The sequence below is a fragment of the Peromyscus maniculatus genome, chromosome X, assembly GCF_049852395.1.
Source record: "Peromyscus maniculatus bairdii isolate BWxNUB_F1_BW_parent chromosome X, HU_Pman_BW_mat_3.1, whole genome shotgun sequence".
NCBI lineage: Eukaryota > Metazoa > Chordata > Mammalia > Rodentia > Cricetidae > Peromyscus > Peromyscus maniculatus.
This window is the reverse complement of record NC_134875.1, coordinates 111,511,960-111,530,432: the sequence shown is the minus strand read 5'-3', so window position 1 is coordinate 111,530,432 and position 18,473 is coordinate 111,511,960. Positions and strand designations below refer to the sequence as shown.

General features: G+C 35.3%; 1 protein-coding gene across 6 annotated transcripts in view; it reads right to left on the bottom strand.

Moving 5' to 3' along the window:
- The window catches only part of Rps6ka3 (ribosomal protein S6 kinase A3), a 107,198-nt gene that overhangs the window by 76,276 nt on the left and 12,449 nt on the right, over positions 1 to 18,473 (bottom strand). For 2 of the 6 annotated variants that reach the window (XM_076561660.1, XM_006973241.4), the window contains exons 2-4: positions 10,086 to 10,179; positions 9,094 to 9,130; positions 2,133 to 2,189 (exon numbers count right to left, since the gene is read on the bottom strand). In XM_076561660.1, coding sequence (XP_076417775.1) covers positions 2,133 to 2,174 — 42 coding nt within the window. In that variant the 5' untranslated portion in view covers positions 2,175 to 2,189; positions 9,094 to 9,130; positions 10,086 to 10,179. Of the gene's footprint in view, positions 1 to 2,132; positions 2,190 to 3,210; positions 3,258 to 9,093; positions 9,131 to 10,085; positions 10,180 to 18,473 lie in introns of all 6 variants that reach the window. The other 4 variants (XM_042269621.2, XM_006973244.4, XM_076561661.1 and 1 more) reach the window with 3 other exon arrangements.

The window sequence follows — 18,473 nt, the reverse complement described above, 5'->3', positions numbered from 1 at the left end:
CAGGGATAGGTATTGCGGAAACTTTGACATCAGACTTTTGACTGCTCAAACTGAGGGGATAAATTTCAATTATTTTAAGCCTCGCAGTTTGTGTGCTATTTTGCTATGCCAACCCTCAGAAACTTATATAGTATGTAAAAGACAAATTAAATAAGATAAAAGAGATATCTTAAATGAATGCGTAAAGAATGGATTTTATTTATTGAATAAATAGGGATTAGGACAACAGGCTATCTATTTGGTAAGTAAAGTAAAATATAAACATCATACCACAAATTAAAATACCAAGTGGATGATAGATTTAAATGCAATAACAGAAAAATATAAAACAAACCAGCAATACAACAAAAATACAAAGATTACTAGGTCAAAATATAAGAGTTTGTTTTAATAACAGGGATAGGTATTCTCACCAAAACAAGGTGGGCTAATTTAAAAATAAAAACGTGTACATCTAATGCAAGGCATAAAAATCAATGTTTAAAAAACTGTATAAAATATTTGGAAGATTGATAATAGACATGGGATTAAAGTCCAGAATATATTCAGAGACATACAAATAAAAAAGGAAATGAATTACCCAAAAGAAGTTCATGCTAAACATAAAAAAATGAAGACTAATAATATGCAGATACTTAATCTAATAATCAAATGAGATGCAAACTAAAATGAGAAAGTATTAAATATTTAAAGTGGCTCCTAAAGACTGTTTTCTGATAACACTCCACTGTGGGACAGGAAATGGTCAAACAGGTACTCTCATATGCCGAAACTTTATCAGCAGTTTTGGAAGATTAATTGGTAATATCTATTGAAATTTAAATATTCATACCTTGTGGCTCAATGTAACCTTTTCTGTAGTCTATTGAAATATAAGTTTATAAAAATAGTGGAAAAATTACATTAAATAAAAGATAAACACAGAATAGAATAGCATGTAACCATTGTAAAAAGATGTAACCATTTAAAAAAGAGCTAATATCTGTGTATGTTATGAAAAGATGTTCAAGACATGCCAGTGAAGAGAGCGAGTTGCAAAATAACTGTCATATGTATAGAATAGCAAAATTATAGCTGAGCTGCTGACAATGGACAGCTGTCCCAGGGAGATGGGAACAGCTTACTAATTTATTTATACATATTTAATAAGTACTTCATGTGTGCCTTGTTCTAGGTGCTAGGGATTCAATATTGAGTAACAATTAAAAAAGGAGGAAATGGTAAATAATCCACTTTCTATGTTAAGTATTTCTTTAAAGAATGACCATAATAGGTATGTACATATAAATGAAGACACACACACACACACACAGAGAGAGAGAGAGAGAGAGAGAGAGAGAGAGAGAGAGAGAGAGAGAGAGAGAGAGAGAGAGAGAGAGAAACAAGAAACAGTCTTATTACTAACCTAGCTGGTATCAGACATGTGATTCTTTTGCCTCAATTTCCTGAGAGTTTATTACAGACCTGTGCCACCAGACCCAGTTTTGTCATTCTTTTAAAACAAATCGTTTTTTTCTTTTTCCAAGACAGGGTTTCTCTGTGTAGTTTTGGTGCCTGTCCTGGATCTTGCTCTGTAAACCAGGCTGCCCTTGGAACTCACAGAGATCCACCTGCCTCTGCCTCCTGAGTGCTGGGATTAAAGGCGTGCACCACCGCCCCGCACAAATCTTAAACAGTAGTTAGAAAGGTCATTGGCATATTGTTGTGTGATATTTTGTTTGCATTCTGACACTCCTGAGACTGATAATAAAGTTTGTTTTGAATCAGAGGGCGGAGCTAGCTACTAGATGACCAAAATTAACTATAGAGGTTTTGGAGAATTGAGAACAGATAGACACAGAAAGTAGTAAGGCAGAGCTGAGAGAGTCTTGGCCCTTTTGGATGGAGGAACAAAAGAGATAGAAAGTCACTGGTCGCTTCTCTGTCCCTTCTCTGATTCTTACCTCAATATCTGACTCCCAAAGTTTTATTGATAAAATAAATAAACGTATCAACATATTTTAGTTAAACTAATGTGAAAGCATCAACGAGTGCCTTATATTATAAAATGATTGCTTTGCTTAGTTTAAAATTAAGAATAATTTTACAACATCTGGTTTGTCTCTGTCCTTTGTGATACGTATTTTACTTACAGTTTGTGGATTAATCTCCTCCTCTCCCATAGGTTCATCCATAATTTGCTGTCCATTCTGTGAAAAGTACAGCAAGTAGAAAGTTATCAAAAAAGATTTCACATCAAAATTGTATGAAGACAGACAAAAAGAAAATAAACCAACAAAACTACCAACCCATCATCTAGAATATTTTCATCCCTAAAGAGTTTCTGTGAAACAGAACCACCATCTAAAAATGCAGTGACAACTTTTGCAACAAGTTGTGTTTCAGATGTTCATAGGTAATTTAATTATTTTAAACTAACTGAGCATTTTTCCATGGAACTAATAAACGATGACTACCTTTCCAGGTGAGCTCTCATGCTTCATAAGTAAATGCATTATAAATGGTCTTAGTCAAGCCTCACCTAACATCATTTATAATACTTTGTAAAGCAAAACATATTCTAAACTCCAATGCCATTAATAATTAATCAGGAAAACTGATTAATTATTGTGGAGAAAACTAAGCTCAATCTCCACATCAAAGTAAGTTCCATATGGACTGAACATTTAAATGCCAAAAATAAAACTAAGTAAGTATTAGAATATGGGTGAGTAATCGTTACAAGAATATAAATCATAAAGAGAAAAGTGACATTTCCATCCATAAAAGTTATTCTACCAGACACAAAGGATTACAAATGACAAACTGATTACAAAAAACTAAAGCAACATGACAAATAGTTGGTATCCTTGATACATAAAGATCTTTGTTTTACAAACCTGTAAGAAAAAACGATGAACCTCAACAGAAATGAGCAATAAGGGAAAAAAGAATTCAGCCTTAGTGCCAGTCATAAAAACGCATTTAACCCAAAGATAGCTTTTGCCTTCCAAATCAGTAATAGCTTCCAAAAACCTGAAACTAACACTCAATGGGCATGGGGAAAATTTTGGGTTACTGGTAGAGAAAGTGTAAATCAGCATTCTTTCAGGAGGACAATTTGAGTCTATTAAAAACAAACAAATACCACACATAAAATTTTAGTTTCCCATCCATTCTACTTCTTTTAAAATAGACAAGTGTACAAAGATGTATATACAAGATGCTCACCATAATTATTTTTTCCAAAAAGAACTCCAAATTGGAAACCTAAATTCCTAACAATAGAAAACTAGTTAAATATAGTATGATACATCCATATAACGGAATACTATGTGGTCATTAAAATGATAAAGATGTAAATTTATTGACATGGAAAGACAGTCACATATAATAAGTGAAAAAGCAGTTTACAAAACGATATGGATTATAACAAACCCATTTTAAACAAATATATACATGTGTTAATGTATATATTTGTATGGGAAAACACTCTGGAAGGATATACATCAAAATGTTAACAGTGGCTATCTCCAAATGGCAGAATTTCAGATGACTTAAACTTTTATTTTGCTTATTTGAATTTTATAATGTATCTATAGTATCTACAACATATAATAGGTTTTATTTGTGTAATTGAAAAATGAAACAGTAGGGAGTGGTGACCCATGTCTCTAGTCCCAGAACTTGGGATCTTGAGGCAGGTCTGTAAATTTGAGGCAAGCCCACATCTCAAAGAAACAAAAACAAAACTTAAAACAATGGAACTTAGGAATATTATTATTCATAATAATTCATCTGTTATTCCCTCAGTGGACAAAAGCCCTCTAAAGCTCCTTGCTGATTCAACAAAAGTACCAGGATCTAAATTAACCATTTTTAGAGCATTATAAATGGGGAAATAATAAAAGGCAGCCCACAATACCACATAAGGCAGATTCTCTGAATTTAAATCCCTGTCTCTCTGCTCTCCCCAGCTCTATTTATCATTCATTCATTCATTCTTCATTTGTTCATTTATTCATGCTATGTTCTAGGTGCTGACCTGGAGATAAAGGCAAACATGTCTTCCATCCTAAAATCTTTGTTTACTGACAAAGGGCACCTACACGCCTAGGTTAGAGGCTGTCTATACAATAACACAAAGGACAAAACTGGTGCCAAGATGCAGGAAAGTGGGGGTGGGGAGCATATGTAAAATAAAATCTTAATTTCCTGACACACTTTCAGAGGCTACAATACCCCCATTTCTGTGGTAACGGCATCCAAACTATCTTCAAGACATGCCTTTCTTCTAAAAGGTGTAACCTTTTATTTGACAGACTTCTGATTTTTTTTAATACAATCTAGGGACCCCAAGGAAACCTTAAATTAGTTCTTAAGAATACTGAGTTGGAGGCAAGTGTGTAGATTCAAAATCTCATTCTCACACTAGCAATGATGAAGCCTTGGGCAAGTTATTTAAACCAAATAAGATCTAGTTTCTGTTACACAGAAAGTAACAATTTAGAGAGTATTATTCAGAGGATTGCGAAGATGAAAGATAAATACATGAAAACCTAATCTGAGTATTTGGCATTTAGTAAATCATCAGATTAGTTATTTTTTATAATGTCCAGATGCAATCATCTCATCTATGGCTGGCCACCCTGCTATCTTTCCTGTAACTGCTCTCTTAGTGAATGCTACCATCTCATTATATTTACCTTTCTCTAGTATTTGGATTTTAGAACTCTTAGTCTAACTGGAGGTACATTTATATTTTCCTTGGGAACAGAATTTCAGAACCGCCAGTTCCTTGTAAGTTTCTTTTCTTTCTTTCTTTCTTTCTTTCTTTCTTTCTTTCTTTCTTTCTTTCTTTCTTTCTTTCTTTCTTTCTTTCTTTCTTTCTTTCTTTCTTTCTTTCTTTCTTTCTCTCTTTCTCTCTTTCTCTCTTTCTCTCTCTCTCTCTCTCTCTCCCTCTCTCCCTCCCCCTCTCTCTCCCCTCCCCCTCTCTCTCCCCTCCCCTCCCCTCCCCTCCCCCCCCCCCTCTCTCTCTCTCTCTTTGGTTTTTCGAGACAGGGTTTCTCTGTGTACCTTTGTGCCTTTCCTGGAACTCACTTGGAAGCCCAGGCTGGCCTCAAACTCACAGAGATCCGCCTGGCTCTGCCTCCCAGAGAGCTGGGATTAAAGGCGTGCACCACCACCACCCGGCTGGTTCCTTGTAAGTTTCAATGCATGCAAAACAGCCATCACACTTTTTCACTTTTAAAGCCAGCTGGTACAACAGGAATAGCACTGAACTTGGCATTGATAGACCAGCGGTACTGACATAGAGACCTGGCACTCAGAAGTCTTATGATTTGGGGAAATTGGACTTTCTCTGAACCTATAATTTTCTCTGTTCAAATAGGGATTATTTGCCCTGTCTACTCAAAAGATTATTATTCAGCTCAAAATTGAGAGGATTCATAAGAAAGCACTTTGTTAACTGTACCAATGTAAAGTACTATTAAGATGAAATAGCTTCATAAGGAAAAAATGAGACAACATAAAATCCTGTTGATAATCAGTAAGACATCTCAAAAATCTTCTGTTTCAACTGCATATTGCATATAATCTATTTAGATTCTTTCCACCCTGTTTTTACCTATGTTCAAATGCTATCAGGATAAGAATGTAGGCTTGCCGGTGGTGGTGGCACACGCCTTTAATCCCAGCACTGGGAGGCAGAGCCAGGTGGATCTCTGTGAGCTCGAGGCCAGCCTGGTCTACAGAGCCTGGTCTACAGAGCGAGATCCAGGATAGGCATGGGGCAGGGTGAATGTAGGCCCACTACTAGACTGCCTCTGAAAAAATACTGTCTGCTAAACACAATTACTCATTGTACAGTAATTTTCCTAACTCACAAATTCGACTTTAAGAAGATACTAATAAATGAAGACTAATTTGCCTTTAGATTACCTGCAAAGCCATAGGAAGTAAATCTACATCCATGCTTATAATGTGCCCAAGTCTTATCTTTTATAGATAACTCAAGTTTCTCCAAATATTTAAGACAGATGAGACTTATGATACTATTTGCTGAGCATATTCTTGATTCATTTTAAAGAGTAGTATATTAAAACACATGCAATCAACATTCCAACTCTGGTTTTAAAAATGCAGAAACGTGGGTGATATACCTCCCTTTCCTAGATAATACACTTTCATTGATGCTGTTCACATTTGCAAAATGTTGGATATGCCTCAACATACTAAGTTTTCTGTTGATTCAATCCCTGTCTTTTTTTTTTAAATAGTTATTATTATTATTTTTTTTTTTTTGGTGTTTTGAGACAGGGTTTCTCTGTGTAGCTTTGCGCCTTTCCTGGGACTCACTTGGTAGTCCAGGCTGGCCTCGAACTCACAGAGATCCACCTGGCTCTGCCTCCCGAGTGCTGGGATTAAAGGCGTGCGCCACCACCGCCCGGCAAATAGTTATTTTTATTAGTTATATGTATCTGTATCTCTGTGTGTGGGTATGAGTAGGTACATGCAGGTGCCAATGGAGGCCAGAGGTGTTGTATCCCCTGGAATTACAGACAGTTGTGAGCTACCTAACATGGGTACTGGGAACTGAACTTGGGTTCTCTGCAAGAAAAAGTCCTCTTAACTGATCTAGTTCTCTAGTCCCAACATTTATTTAGCTTGCTTTTGGTGGTGGTGGTTATATGTGCCATAGTGTGTGTATGAAGGTTAGAGGCAACCTGAGGAAATGGATTCACACCTTCTACTATGTGGATCCTAGGGATTGAACTAAGGTCATCAAGCTTCCAAGCTACCTTTATGTGAAGAACCATCTAGAGCCCATTCCCACTTTTTTACTTACAGTATAATTTATTGCACCAGCAATATGTTGGGGCATACCCAAGATAATGCATCTTTCATCTTGAACCTGTTGTTACTTATTCCCACAGAAAAAGCCTTACTTAAAAATTTTGATTCAACTTTTCCCACCTATAATCTTATTGGTACAGTTTCTATTTGTTGGAACAAAAAACCTGTAAACTACTTCACTATTTTCAGCTTCATGTCACTCACAAATTTTGACAATACATATCTTTTCTGAAATATTTAGCTAATAACCATTGAAAATAAACATTCTAAGAAACAACTGAAGTGAAACATGATCCCAAAGGTATCCCATTCTCTAGTGTAGGCAAATAATCCACATCTTGCTAAATTTAGGGAAGATTCAACTTTGAACTTCATTATTAAAGTAGGGAAATAGGAAAGCCAACGTTGTCCTATATACCAACTTTACAAACCTTTTTCTCTACTAAAAAAAATCTGTTTCAATGAACCTTTGGTATCATTCATCAAAATAAGGATCGAAGCATGATTAGAAATGAATGCACTGTTATGTTTGCAGTTAAGTTTATTTCCCCTTTGAAAACTGACCTTTGGCTATCACTACAGACTAGGATAAACAGATGACCAGTCTGACTCAATGCAGTACTTAATATAGTTTCTAAACCTAGAGGAACAGGGTCTACTAAACAAGAAAACAGATTTCTTTAATTTTAAGACAAATACAAAAGTGTGCACTGAAGTTGGTCAGTACCACTTTTAAATCCTGGCCATGTCCCATACTGGTACAGTTACCTGAACTTTGGGTAAGCTAATTGAAAATTAAGCTGCAGTTTATCCACTTGTAAGATGTATAATAGAATATACATAATATGTATAATATAATATAATACCAATCTTGCAGGATATTGAATTACAAGGGTCCATCACAGGACAGTGAATGTTATATGTTTTCTCTTTTGCCTCAAATGATCAGGAAAGGTTTGCATTTCTGCAGATAATTTCTAAAGATGTTATGCCGTAAAGAATAGGAGAGATGTCTTTCTCACCACTCACAGCAGTCAATTTCCTGCCAAGCAGGATAGAAGAAATCATTCATATGTGTGCTATTTTTCTGTACAATGTGGTTGAAGAATAAGTATGAAAAATAGTTTTAAAGTGAGGCAAATGTATTTTTCCTCTCTCATCCTACCAAAATGCCTGCCAGCCAAAAACAAAACAAAAAACAAACAAACAAACAAACAAAAAACCCACAGAGCTTGGCAGATTGTACATATGCAAATACGATGTGAAATATTGGAAAAGGTTAGGAAATGCTAATCATGCTTTACTTTGTTACTTTGAAATGTGTAAAAAGTCACAAATTTGATTAACCTACAATATGGGTCTGATCAGAACAAATCAGATAAAGGAGACTGTTTGCTTCAGTTTCAGCAGGAGTTGTTTTCAAAACAACTTTCAATGTTATATACAGGGATCAGTAAAGACTGTCTTTGAGGTGTGATGGGCAATTCAATCAGTAATTCTAAACTGAAGTTTCAATACCTCTAAAGTATTCCAAAGCATTTTAAGGGAAATGCTGGTATGTTACAAATAAGACTACTTTCTTAAGAATGTTTCACTCTCAGCAACCCTACTATGGAGATTATTGTGTTGCAATACCTGTTATACCATATATTCCCAGGGGTATTGCCTGGTCTTTGGAAAAAATATAAGGTAAGTTTTAAAAAATTCTTTGACTTTCTAACAGGAGATCATCTGGAAGAAGTGTATGAGGACTAAGAAGTGGTCTGTGATGGCTGAAATTTAACCTTTACCTTTGTGGGACATACCAACTACTTACACTCTCTTACCTAGAAGTGAAATGTACCTAAGAACACTGGGAGAAAAGGATTACTCATAGAGAATAACGTCTAAAGTAATAGGAAAGGAAGAAGAAAAGGGTCTGAAGCCACAGCATATTAATACAGAGACCCAAGTTGCAGGAAGGAGCAAGGACCACACTTAAGAAAACAACAGCCCAAAACAAAACACCCTCACATTTCCACAAGTATATCTGCCTTCCAAACTCCCTGATCCTAGCAGTGGTTTTCCTGTTGAAAGTGTATGTAGCAGAAGTTTCATCATAAAGGTGCTGTACATGAGGCAGCAGAAACCTCTTTCCAACTGTGGTCAAGATACCATTGTATTGTTCAGAATCCAAAGAAGCTTCTATGCAATCACATTGAAACAATAAGAAACAAGCATTTTATAGTCTTAATAAGGAATGTATATAATCCTTACCAATGTGACAGGATTAAGAATCAGCTCCTCATTTATCCTAAGGAAATATCAGAGATGTGCATAAAGACTTATGTACAGTGATATTCATTATACTTTAAAATAGAAAACAATCTAAATGACCAACAGGGGACTGATTAAATAAATCACAATACATCTATTCATATGTAGGAACACTATGCAATGGTTAAAATCAGGGCCTAATGAAAAATTAATGATGCAAAATATGCCTGCAATATATTACATTTAAGAGGATATAAAGCTGTAAGTATGATCCCAATTCTGTACCCTCCCTCCCAACATGGGAGCATGTAACTAGCAAAACATAAAATCTTATCAGCGGTTACCTGGGCCATAGGATTTTCTTCGTGGTACTGTCTTTTCAAAATTATATGCATTTATTATGTATTTTTAAAGAGAAAAGGCAATAAATGTAATTAGAAAAATTGGTTTATCTTCTTGTTACAGTGCTGTTATGCCTGCTTTATTGGCTCTCTTGCTACCAAAAATTTGCTAGTACCCAGGACTGCTCTATTTTCTAGACTAGGTAGGTATGACCTCTGGCTTGTATCTCTACTTTTAAGTTTATGAGGGTCCTTTCTTAAGTTTTTAATTTAGTTTTTTTTCCCTTGGTCCTGTAGTTGTGGCCTCAGAAAATAAGGTTTAGGCCTAGATCCACCTCATGTTTTTTGAAGTGTACCCTTAAGGGAAATTCTGTTTATGAAACAAGTTATGTTGGGAATAAAGAAATGAAAACACAGTAGCGAAAATTAAGTCTGTATTGTGAATAGCAAATATCAGAACACACACTGCAGAAAACAGAATCCATGCCACAAAGGACAAACTTGAGTAAATGAAAAAAAAAGAAAGAAAGGATTTAAAAACTATGGAAGACAGACAGAAATAATCTATGAATAACAAATGTTCCTAAGAAAAAACAGAGCAGATTAATCAATCAAAAGTATAAGAAAACTTTCCAGTTCTGAAAAAAATACCTGAGACTGCAGACTGAGAAGGTTCAACAGAGATCATCAACACCAAGACATGTCCTGGCAAATGTTTTTAAATTTCAAGGATAAAGATATAATCCTATAAGCATACAAGCAGAAAAAATAGGTTATTTCAAAGGCACTAAAATCAAATTGACCTCAGATTTTTCCTCACAACAAAATGCCAGAAGACGATGAAGTAATGACCTACAGAGAGTTAAAAGGAAACAGTTAAGATCTAAGGATTTCATACCTCACCCTAGTTTTTTAAGTTCAAAGGTCATAGAAAATTATTCTTACATCTGCAAAGTCTTATAAAATGTCACCATCTTGGTAAAATCTTTTAAAAATAAACTCTTCAAAGGCACACTCTAGAAAACCATCAGGAGAATAAAGAGCTCAAGAATATGAGAAGAAATAACGTCTATAGACACCAAGTTAATATCCAGGAATAATTGACTAATTTAACCCTACTAAAGGATAATGTAGAAAAATGAATAATTATTGCTATAAGTATATAAACAGTGTAAAAGAAAAATTATTTTATAGAGTTGAAATTTATAACCTTGGACTAAATTAATATAGACTCAAAAGAGGTAGGAGGAGAAGAAAAAATTAATTCTCCATCCTTCCTAAAAGTATATTTAACAACCATTATTTTTAGTTTGTATCTGTTAAGTTTCAGATACTTTGGAAAACCACACAATAATAAAAAATAGATATTACAGTCTGAACCACTAAAGAATGTGCTATGTGGCTGATACATCCGATTTGATAGTCCTTTATGCAGACATCATATTCAACCCTAAGAATATGAGGTAAATATTAATTACTTGTATTTCACAGCTGAGGAAACCAAAGTTTGGCAAATAAATTAGTGAACGGCAGAAACAGGACTCAAACCCAGGTCTTTTCAGCTCAGTAAGTCTTTCTTCTATCCTTCACAATTGTCTCAAAGAAAGCATTCCATATGGCAGAAGAAAAAATTCTCAAGGGAGTAACAAAATGGCAAGCAATCATTTTGCAGGTGGTATAAGAAGTGTCTAATTAAAACAAAGTGACTAGTATTTGATGCTCTTGTAGCCTTTTGTTTGAACTGCTAGAGGCAGTATCCAGGACCTCACACAAGCTAGACAAATATTCTACCACTAGGCTGTATCTGTAGTTCTCTTCTGTTTGGAGACAGGGTCACAATAAGTTGCCAGGCCTGGACTTGAACCCATTCTACAGCTTGGGCAAGCTTTGTACTTCAATCCTCCTTATTTACACTGGAGCTGACTCATCTAGGATTAGCTTCAGAATTATTCACTGGAGATGGGGCAAGGAAGTATGTGTAGGGTAGTGTGTGGGAGGGGAAGCAGTAGGGATAAAATAGCAGGTCATGAATTGGTAACTTTTGAGACTTTAATTTTAGAAAACCATATAGAAGAAAACATGCAACTAACTTTTTCAGTTCTGGGAATTGAACCCAGGCCTTCATTCATGTTAAGCAAATGTTTTAACACTTAACTATGTCATCTCCAAGCTCTTCATTGTATAATTAATGTATACTTTAAAAAAAAAAACTGGAAGCAAGTGTTTGTAATATTAATACTAAACATAAAATCTAACACAAAGAACCTTTAAGGTGGTCACAAAGGTCATCTGGACTAAAGATACCAGTACCGAATGCATAGTAATAATGGTTACTATCAATTACTGAGCTCTTGACCACTAGGCAAATACTGAGTGTTATTATCTCTGATGATTCTACCAATTTCAAGAGACATTGTCACCAATTTTACAAATAAAAAAATTAAGCCTAGATGGATTTGTCAATATTTTTTGGTATAGTCTCAGCAAAATGCCTGGCACATAGTACATGCTCAATAAATACTTGGTGAACACATGAAAAAGTACAATAACCTGTCCAAAGATAAAAGTAGGAACCACATTAGACTCAAATCTAAATATAATCCTGTTCTTTAATCACAAATAATATTTTACTAATGCTCCATTATAGCAAGAGTACAGATATATAATTCCTTTTGTGTATATTTATTTTCCAGGTTTTCTATAATTAGCATGTGCTATTTTTTTAGATACAAAATTAATCAAACAGTGTGTAAAAGTACTGAACATTTATCCATAGACTAAACAAACCACAACACAAAAGCACATGTATTAGGACTATAACATGAAATAAATGGAAACAAGGGAGATATGAAAACTTTAACACATGACTATTAACTAACATAAAAAGAGAATTGGGACAAATTGTTTTAATTTATACTAGGATAGGTAAATACTATATTTTAGAATAAAATAAAATATAAAAAGATTAAGGATTCAAGTACCTATTAAAAACTGTGTTCTAAGCCATAAAATAAATTTAAAAATATTTAATATTTTTTATTTTGTAATTATTTTCTATATAAGCTGGAGTTACAGGAGATTATGAGCACACTAACAATGTGTTCTGGGAACTGAACTGGGGTCCTCTGAGCTGTATCTAGCCTCTAAAATTCCTTTTTATTTTGTATGTGTGCATGCGTGCGTGTGTGCATGCATGTGCATGTGTATGTGTGTATGCACATGCCAAGCATATGCATGGAGGTCAAAGGACAACTGTGGGAACTCAATTTCTCCTTCCATATGTTACATATTCTATAATTTATTTGCAATTATTAATAAATCATGAGGTATGATGTTATGTATAGTAGAGATGAAGGGAGGTTGAAAGTACTTTGTTCAAGATCACAGCTACTAGGATTATCCTAGTAATAAAGTAAGTAAGTAAAATAAGTGAAGCAAAATCAAAATGCAAAGTACCCATTAAGTGCACTTAGAAATACTGCTATAACACTGTTAGAATTGACATCCAGGCATGCTTTATTTATTTTTTTGCATAATACAAAATTTTATATCAAAAGTGGGGAAAACCAGAGTTCTTTTATATAACATGTTCTGAAAATAATCACTTTGTAAACATTAAAAAATAATGTAAACATAATTCTAATAAGGGCATGGTTCATTTTTCTAACAGTTCATTGGCTGAATACATTTCAAATCATATTATCACCTAAGAAGAGTTTCTATAGTCTATTCTCAATAGGGCCATGAAAAAATGGAAAATAACATAAAACTAGATAAAGTAAGGAATCAAAAGTATACATGATTTGCTGTCCATTTCTAAAAACCAGCGTGATCTTGGAAAAGGTACTTAGCTACAATCCTCAGAGTTCTATGGAACTTTGGTCAGTTTAGATTTGAGAGTCTGCCACTGTGGGTAAGCCCCTAAGTCTGAGAGCTCCCTCAGCTTGAAAATGTTATAATCCTTTGATTTTAAAAATTAAGCTTTAGATTGATTATTTTTAAGATTTTTTGTTTTGTATCACACTTGAGGAAGTTACCAATTCTGTGCTTATAGCTATTTTATATTTTCTAAGAGTAATTCTTCAATCTGTATCCAGAATAGCTTAATCTGTATCTATCAGTAGTGCACTTGCTCCCTATTGTAAAGAAGGATAATGCCAAAGAGTGGATGGAACAGCTGCTGTCACCTAAAAGAAAAATAAAATATGGGTTTCCTTTACAGATTAAGGACTCTAATGCAATCTTATAATTTCCACAATCCAATCTTACAGTATTTTACTAGCAGAGAAACTGGTGTAGTGCCAACTTTTTAAATAACTCCTATGTAGATTCCTAATTCTATTTCTGTCTCCCAAGCCCTACTTCTTTTTAATAGACGGCATGTTTCCAATCCCTGCACAATGACCAGAATTAGTTAAATTTTATGTTAACTTACAGTAGTAAGTAGACTGCTTACCTAGTATTTGTGAGGCCCTGCATTCAGTTTATAGTAACACAAACACAATACAAAATAAAATAAAATATTTGGACTTCCTCCACACAGAAACAAAATCAGATTTTTCAGAAGCTCCATGGATTAGTTTTTTTTTTTTTAAATGGGCATCTTGGATGATTCCTGTGATTATACAACTCTGGGAAAACAGTGTAGTAAAAAAGATCACGAGTTGTGATTTTTGCCACATCAAGTTTCAAAACCTGGCTTGCCCTTTATTACAGGTGTCTTTGGACAAGTGATTTACCTCAGTTTTCCAATCCAGAGTTACTCAATCCACCAGAAGCTGTGATAAATTCAGTCTAGACAACCTTACGGGATATTCAGTAAATTTCAACTTCTCTTTTCCTGTGTTTACTTTTTAGGGCAAATATCATATGAGGAGCTTTAAAGGAGTTCCCTGTCCTAAGCATCCTCTCCCGTTTTCAGAGCTAAAAACCCAAAATTAAATAATCTATGTATTGTTTGGGTTGAGTTAATTCAGGTTTATTTAGTTGGTTTCCAGACACTCAAATGAGAAATACCATCATGTTGGCTTCAAAGGCCAGACATTTATTTTGGTGTGATTATGAAAAAAATTACCTGGACCTCTATTTTTACATTTACTATATGATCATTAGATTTTTAAAAAACATTTTCTTAAAAATCACTTTATTTTGTAGTCTTACCCCAAAAGTACCCCCACACACAACTGAATTAATCTAGAATTCATTTTTCAAACAAATTCATATTTTTTCAAAATTCATTTAAAAATGAATTTACATTGCTTTTAAAAAAAGGTGACATCTTTTTCTGCTTGATTTCAGTTGAGATGCTTAAGGCCAGAGCTCTTCCCCAGTATTTGATTTTTCCAGTATTTGCTTTTGAATTTTTTTGGAGACAGGGATTCTTTGTGTAGCCTTGGTTGTCCTGGAACTCACTCTATAGACCAGGGTGGCCTTGAACTCACAGAGATCTGCCTGCCTCTGCCTCTTGAGCGCTGGGATTAAAGGCATGTGCTACCACCACTACCCAGAAGACTTTTTTTGCTATATGCCAAGCATTTTGTTTGTTTGTTTGTTTGAGACAGGGTTTCTCTGTGTAGCTTTGCGCCTTTCCTGGAACTCACTCTGTAGCCCAGGCTGGCCTCGAACTCACAGAGATCCGCCTGGCTCTGCCAAGCATTTTAACCAATCCAATTTAATATACTCTGGCAGACAATCCCATGTTGAGGTACAGTGTGAGGGTAGCTCGATTTATTCTCTGGAGACTACCAAGACTACCCAAGCAATAGTGGAACAATGTCTCAAATGCTCTTGCAGATGTATTCAGCTATATGCTTGGTTCCAGAGAGTGAACTACCAACTTCTAAACACCTCCATGCCTAATGGTTAGGACTGTGAGTTCACCTTTCTTCTGGGCTCTTGGGAAGCAAGGTAAGAACCAAAAGCCTATCTTCTCAAAGAGTTCCTCAAGGAGAGTTAAGCAAAGGGAGGAACACAAGACGAAGTGGATGGCTAATCGGTCTCACCCTCTGCCAGATCCAGTGGAGGCTCAGCTGTCTGCTAAGGCCCACTGACATTAGCAGGGATGAGAAACAGTTGAGTACTCTTGCCTCCAGCTATCTTCTTCTGCCTGGTTGATTCTGGGGGAAGGTAGAAGCTTAGTGTAAACTATCCCAGCCTTTAACTACTTTAAGTCTTACTATCTGGGGTTTGTGGTGGAGGCTCAACTTACTGCTGACAGTACACTGAGAAGAATCAACTGCCTTTTACAAGGGTAGGAATGGGGAAAAACCAGCCTCCTGAACAGTCTGCAAGTCACCCAGCAGAGGGAACCAAAGCACTGTCCACTTTGTTTTTTACCGGAAGAGCAGAACACTGCCACTTGTTCCCTATTCCTGTCAGTATTAGGGTAGATTAGAATGAGAACTGGCAAGGTTTAGTCTTACTCAACTGCCCTTTCCCCAACTGTTTGGCTAAAGAGGATGGAGCTTTCTTTGAGCTTTTTGTGCCTTTAGCATCTTGTCTGTGATATATGGGGAAACAGTAAGAAAACCCAGAGACCACATTACTTGTGTTCCTTTTAGGATCCTCAGGCAATTTGCCTTCTTTTCCATTGCTCCACTGTTTTTGGTCCTATTTGTTGAGTTTCAGTTGGAAGGAAAAGTCCTGGGAGCTATAGGGTTCCTCCATATCTTGGCATAACCAGAAACTTCTCCCAAGTGATATTTATATTAAAAATGACATTTGTTTTCTAGTTTTCACATCATCATTAAACCTCTACTATGTAAAGCTGTTACATTGTAAGATTATAATTTTCCTCTAAATATCCAATTACATCTGTTTGTATTCCTGATCAATTTAGCTTGTTTTATGCTATTTTGGTTGTCTGTCCAGACAAATCGGGTATTTTTAGACTATATAAACCAAAGGAAAGAATTCTACTTACTTCATTATCACCTAGTACACACACTAAAGGGAGCCAAGAGGAAAAGAACATTTTAAAACTAATTTGCACATTCTTTTTATTGATCCAAGGCATATCTTATTTTTAACTTGCCTATACTATTTCTCTCTGTAAGCAATCTCCCCTTTTACCGATACCAACATCCACTGTTATAGTTATTCTCTTGAATTATACCAATTGCTAGCAGGAACTTGAAGGAAAGAAGGCAAGTAAAGACAGAGAGGTAACTGAGATGGATTCTTTTTGCTGTGGTTGTTTTTGTTTCCCAAGACAGGGTTTCTCTGTGTAACAGCTCTGGCTGTCCCAGAACTTGCTCTGTAGTCCAGGCTGACCTTGAACTCACAGAGATCCACCTGCCTCTGCCTCTGCCTCTCAAGTGCTGGGATTAAAGGCAGTGCCACAACTGCCTGTCTGAGAAGGATTCTTAAAAAGAATTCCTTTAATACACTTAACTTTGGAGATTTTTTTTAGACTATTTCTGATTATCAACGTATTTCTATATTTTTGCTTAAAAAATCTGAGTTTCCAAGACCTAGGGGGCTATTCCCTGCCTTCACCCTCAAGAGTACTTTCTGAAGTATCTGTAGCTTTCTATAACCAGTCTATAGCTCTATGTTGTGTTCTTCAAGGAATTCTGCTCCTGCTTAGATAAAATGTACTAGGTGATGAGGTAACCTAAAGCATGCTCATAGAACCTAGGCCTTTATGAATCCAATTGAAAACCCACTGTTCTAGGGAAAGTTTTGGAGAATATAGACATATAGGGCACTTTCTTTTTCTCTAGAGAAAAAAAAAACATTTAAATGTCTAAATCAGTAACAAGCACAGAAATTAGGACAAAAAGCAAATGGAACAATCCTTAATATCATTAGTTACTAGGAAATACAAATCAAAACAAGGAGATACTTTATACTGACTACAGACAGTTTCAGTAAAGAAATGTAACACATGTTGGGGAAAACGTAGAGAAATACTATTAAGGGCAATGGAACATGGTGAAAATGAGTTGTAAGAGAGTTTGGCAATTCCTCAAAAATGTTAACCATAGATCACGTAACTCCAACTTTACTTCTAATACATAAAATAATTGAAAATACATACTCGCACAAAAACTTGACTCAAACATTGATACCATTATTCCTAATAATCAAAAGGTAGAAGTTTGAAATAAGTCAAATTCCATCAGCTGATGAGTAAAAAAAATGTGGCATACTCATACAATGTGGGGGAAAGATGGAAGCACTGATACATTCTACACAACATGGATGATCCTTGAAAACATCATGATAAGACAACATATACAAAGGCCATTTATTGTAGGATCTAATAGGTAACTATAAAGACAGAAAATAGATCAGTGGTTGCCAGCAAGTGTGGGGAAATGTGACTGTTAATGAGTAGGGCATTTCTTCTTGGAGTAATGGTAATGTTCTAGAATCAGACAAGTAATGGATGCACAATTTTGTGACTATAGTAAGAGCGAGTCACTGTGTTGATTAGTTTTTTGTCAACTAGATACAAACCAGAGTTAACTGGGAAGAGGGGACCTCAATTGAGGAATTATTTCTATCAGATTGTCTGTGGGCATGTCTAAGAGGGTATTTTCTTGATTCATGACTGATGTGGGAGGGTCCAGCTCACTGTGGACTGGGCCACCCCTGGGTAGATGGTCCTGGGTTGTATAAGCAAACAAGCTGAGAAGCCATGGAGAGCAAGTCAGTAAGCAGTGTTCCTCTATCTGCTTCAGCTCTTGACTGAGTTTCTGCCTCAACTTCCCTCAATGATCCAGATTTCCCTCAATTATCAAGATGTGTAAGCCAAATAAACTGGTTCTTCCCCAAGTTGGTTTCAGTCAATGTTTTATTACACGTTGTTTATAAGGGTAAATCTTATAGTAAATCTATAATTTCTATCTCAAAAATTAAGGCCACTTGACTTATTTAAAAGTTTAATAAAAGAATTCACTGATTGTATAACTTTAAATTTTTCCTTTTCTTATGCTACAGCAACATAACTTTATTTTTTCAAGTGTTAAGGGTTTTTTTTTTTTGTTGTTGTTGTTGCTTTTTAGTTGAAGCAGATCCTACTTCCTGGTACTT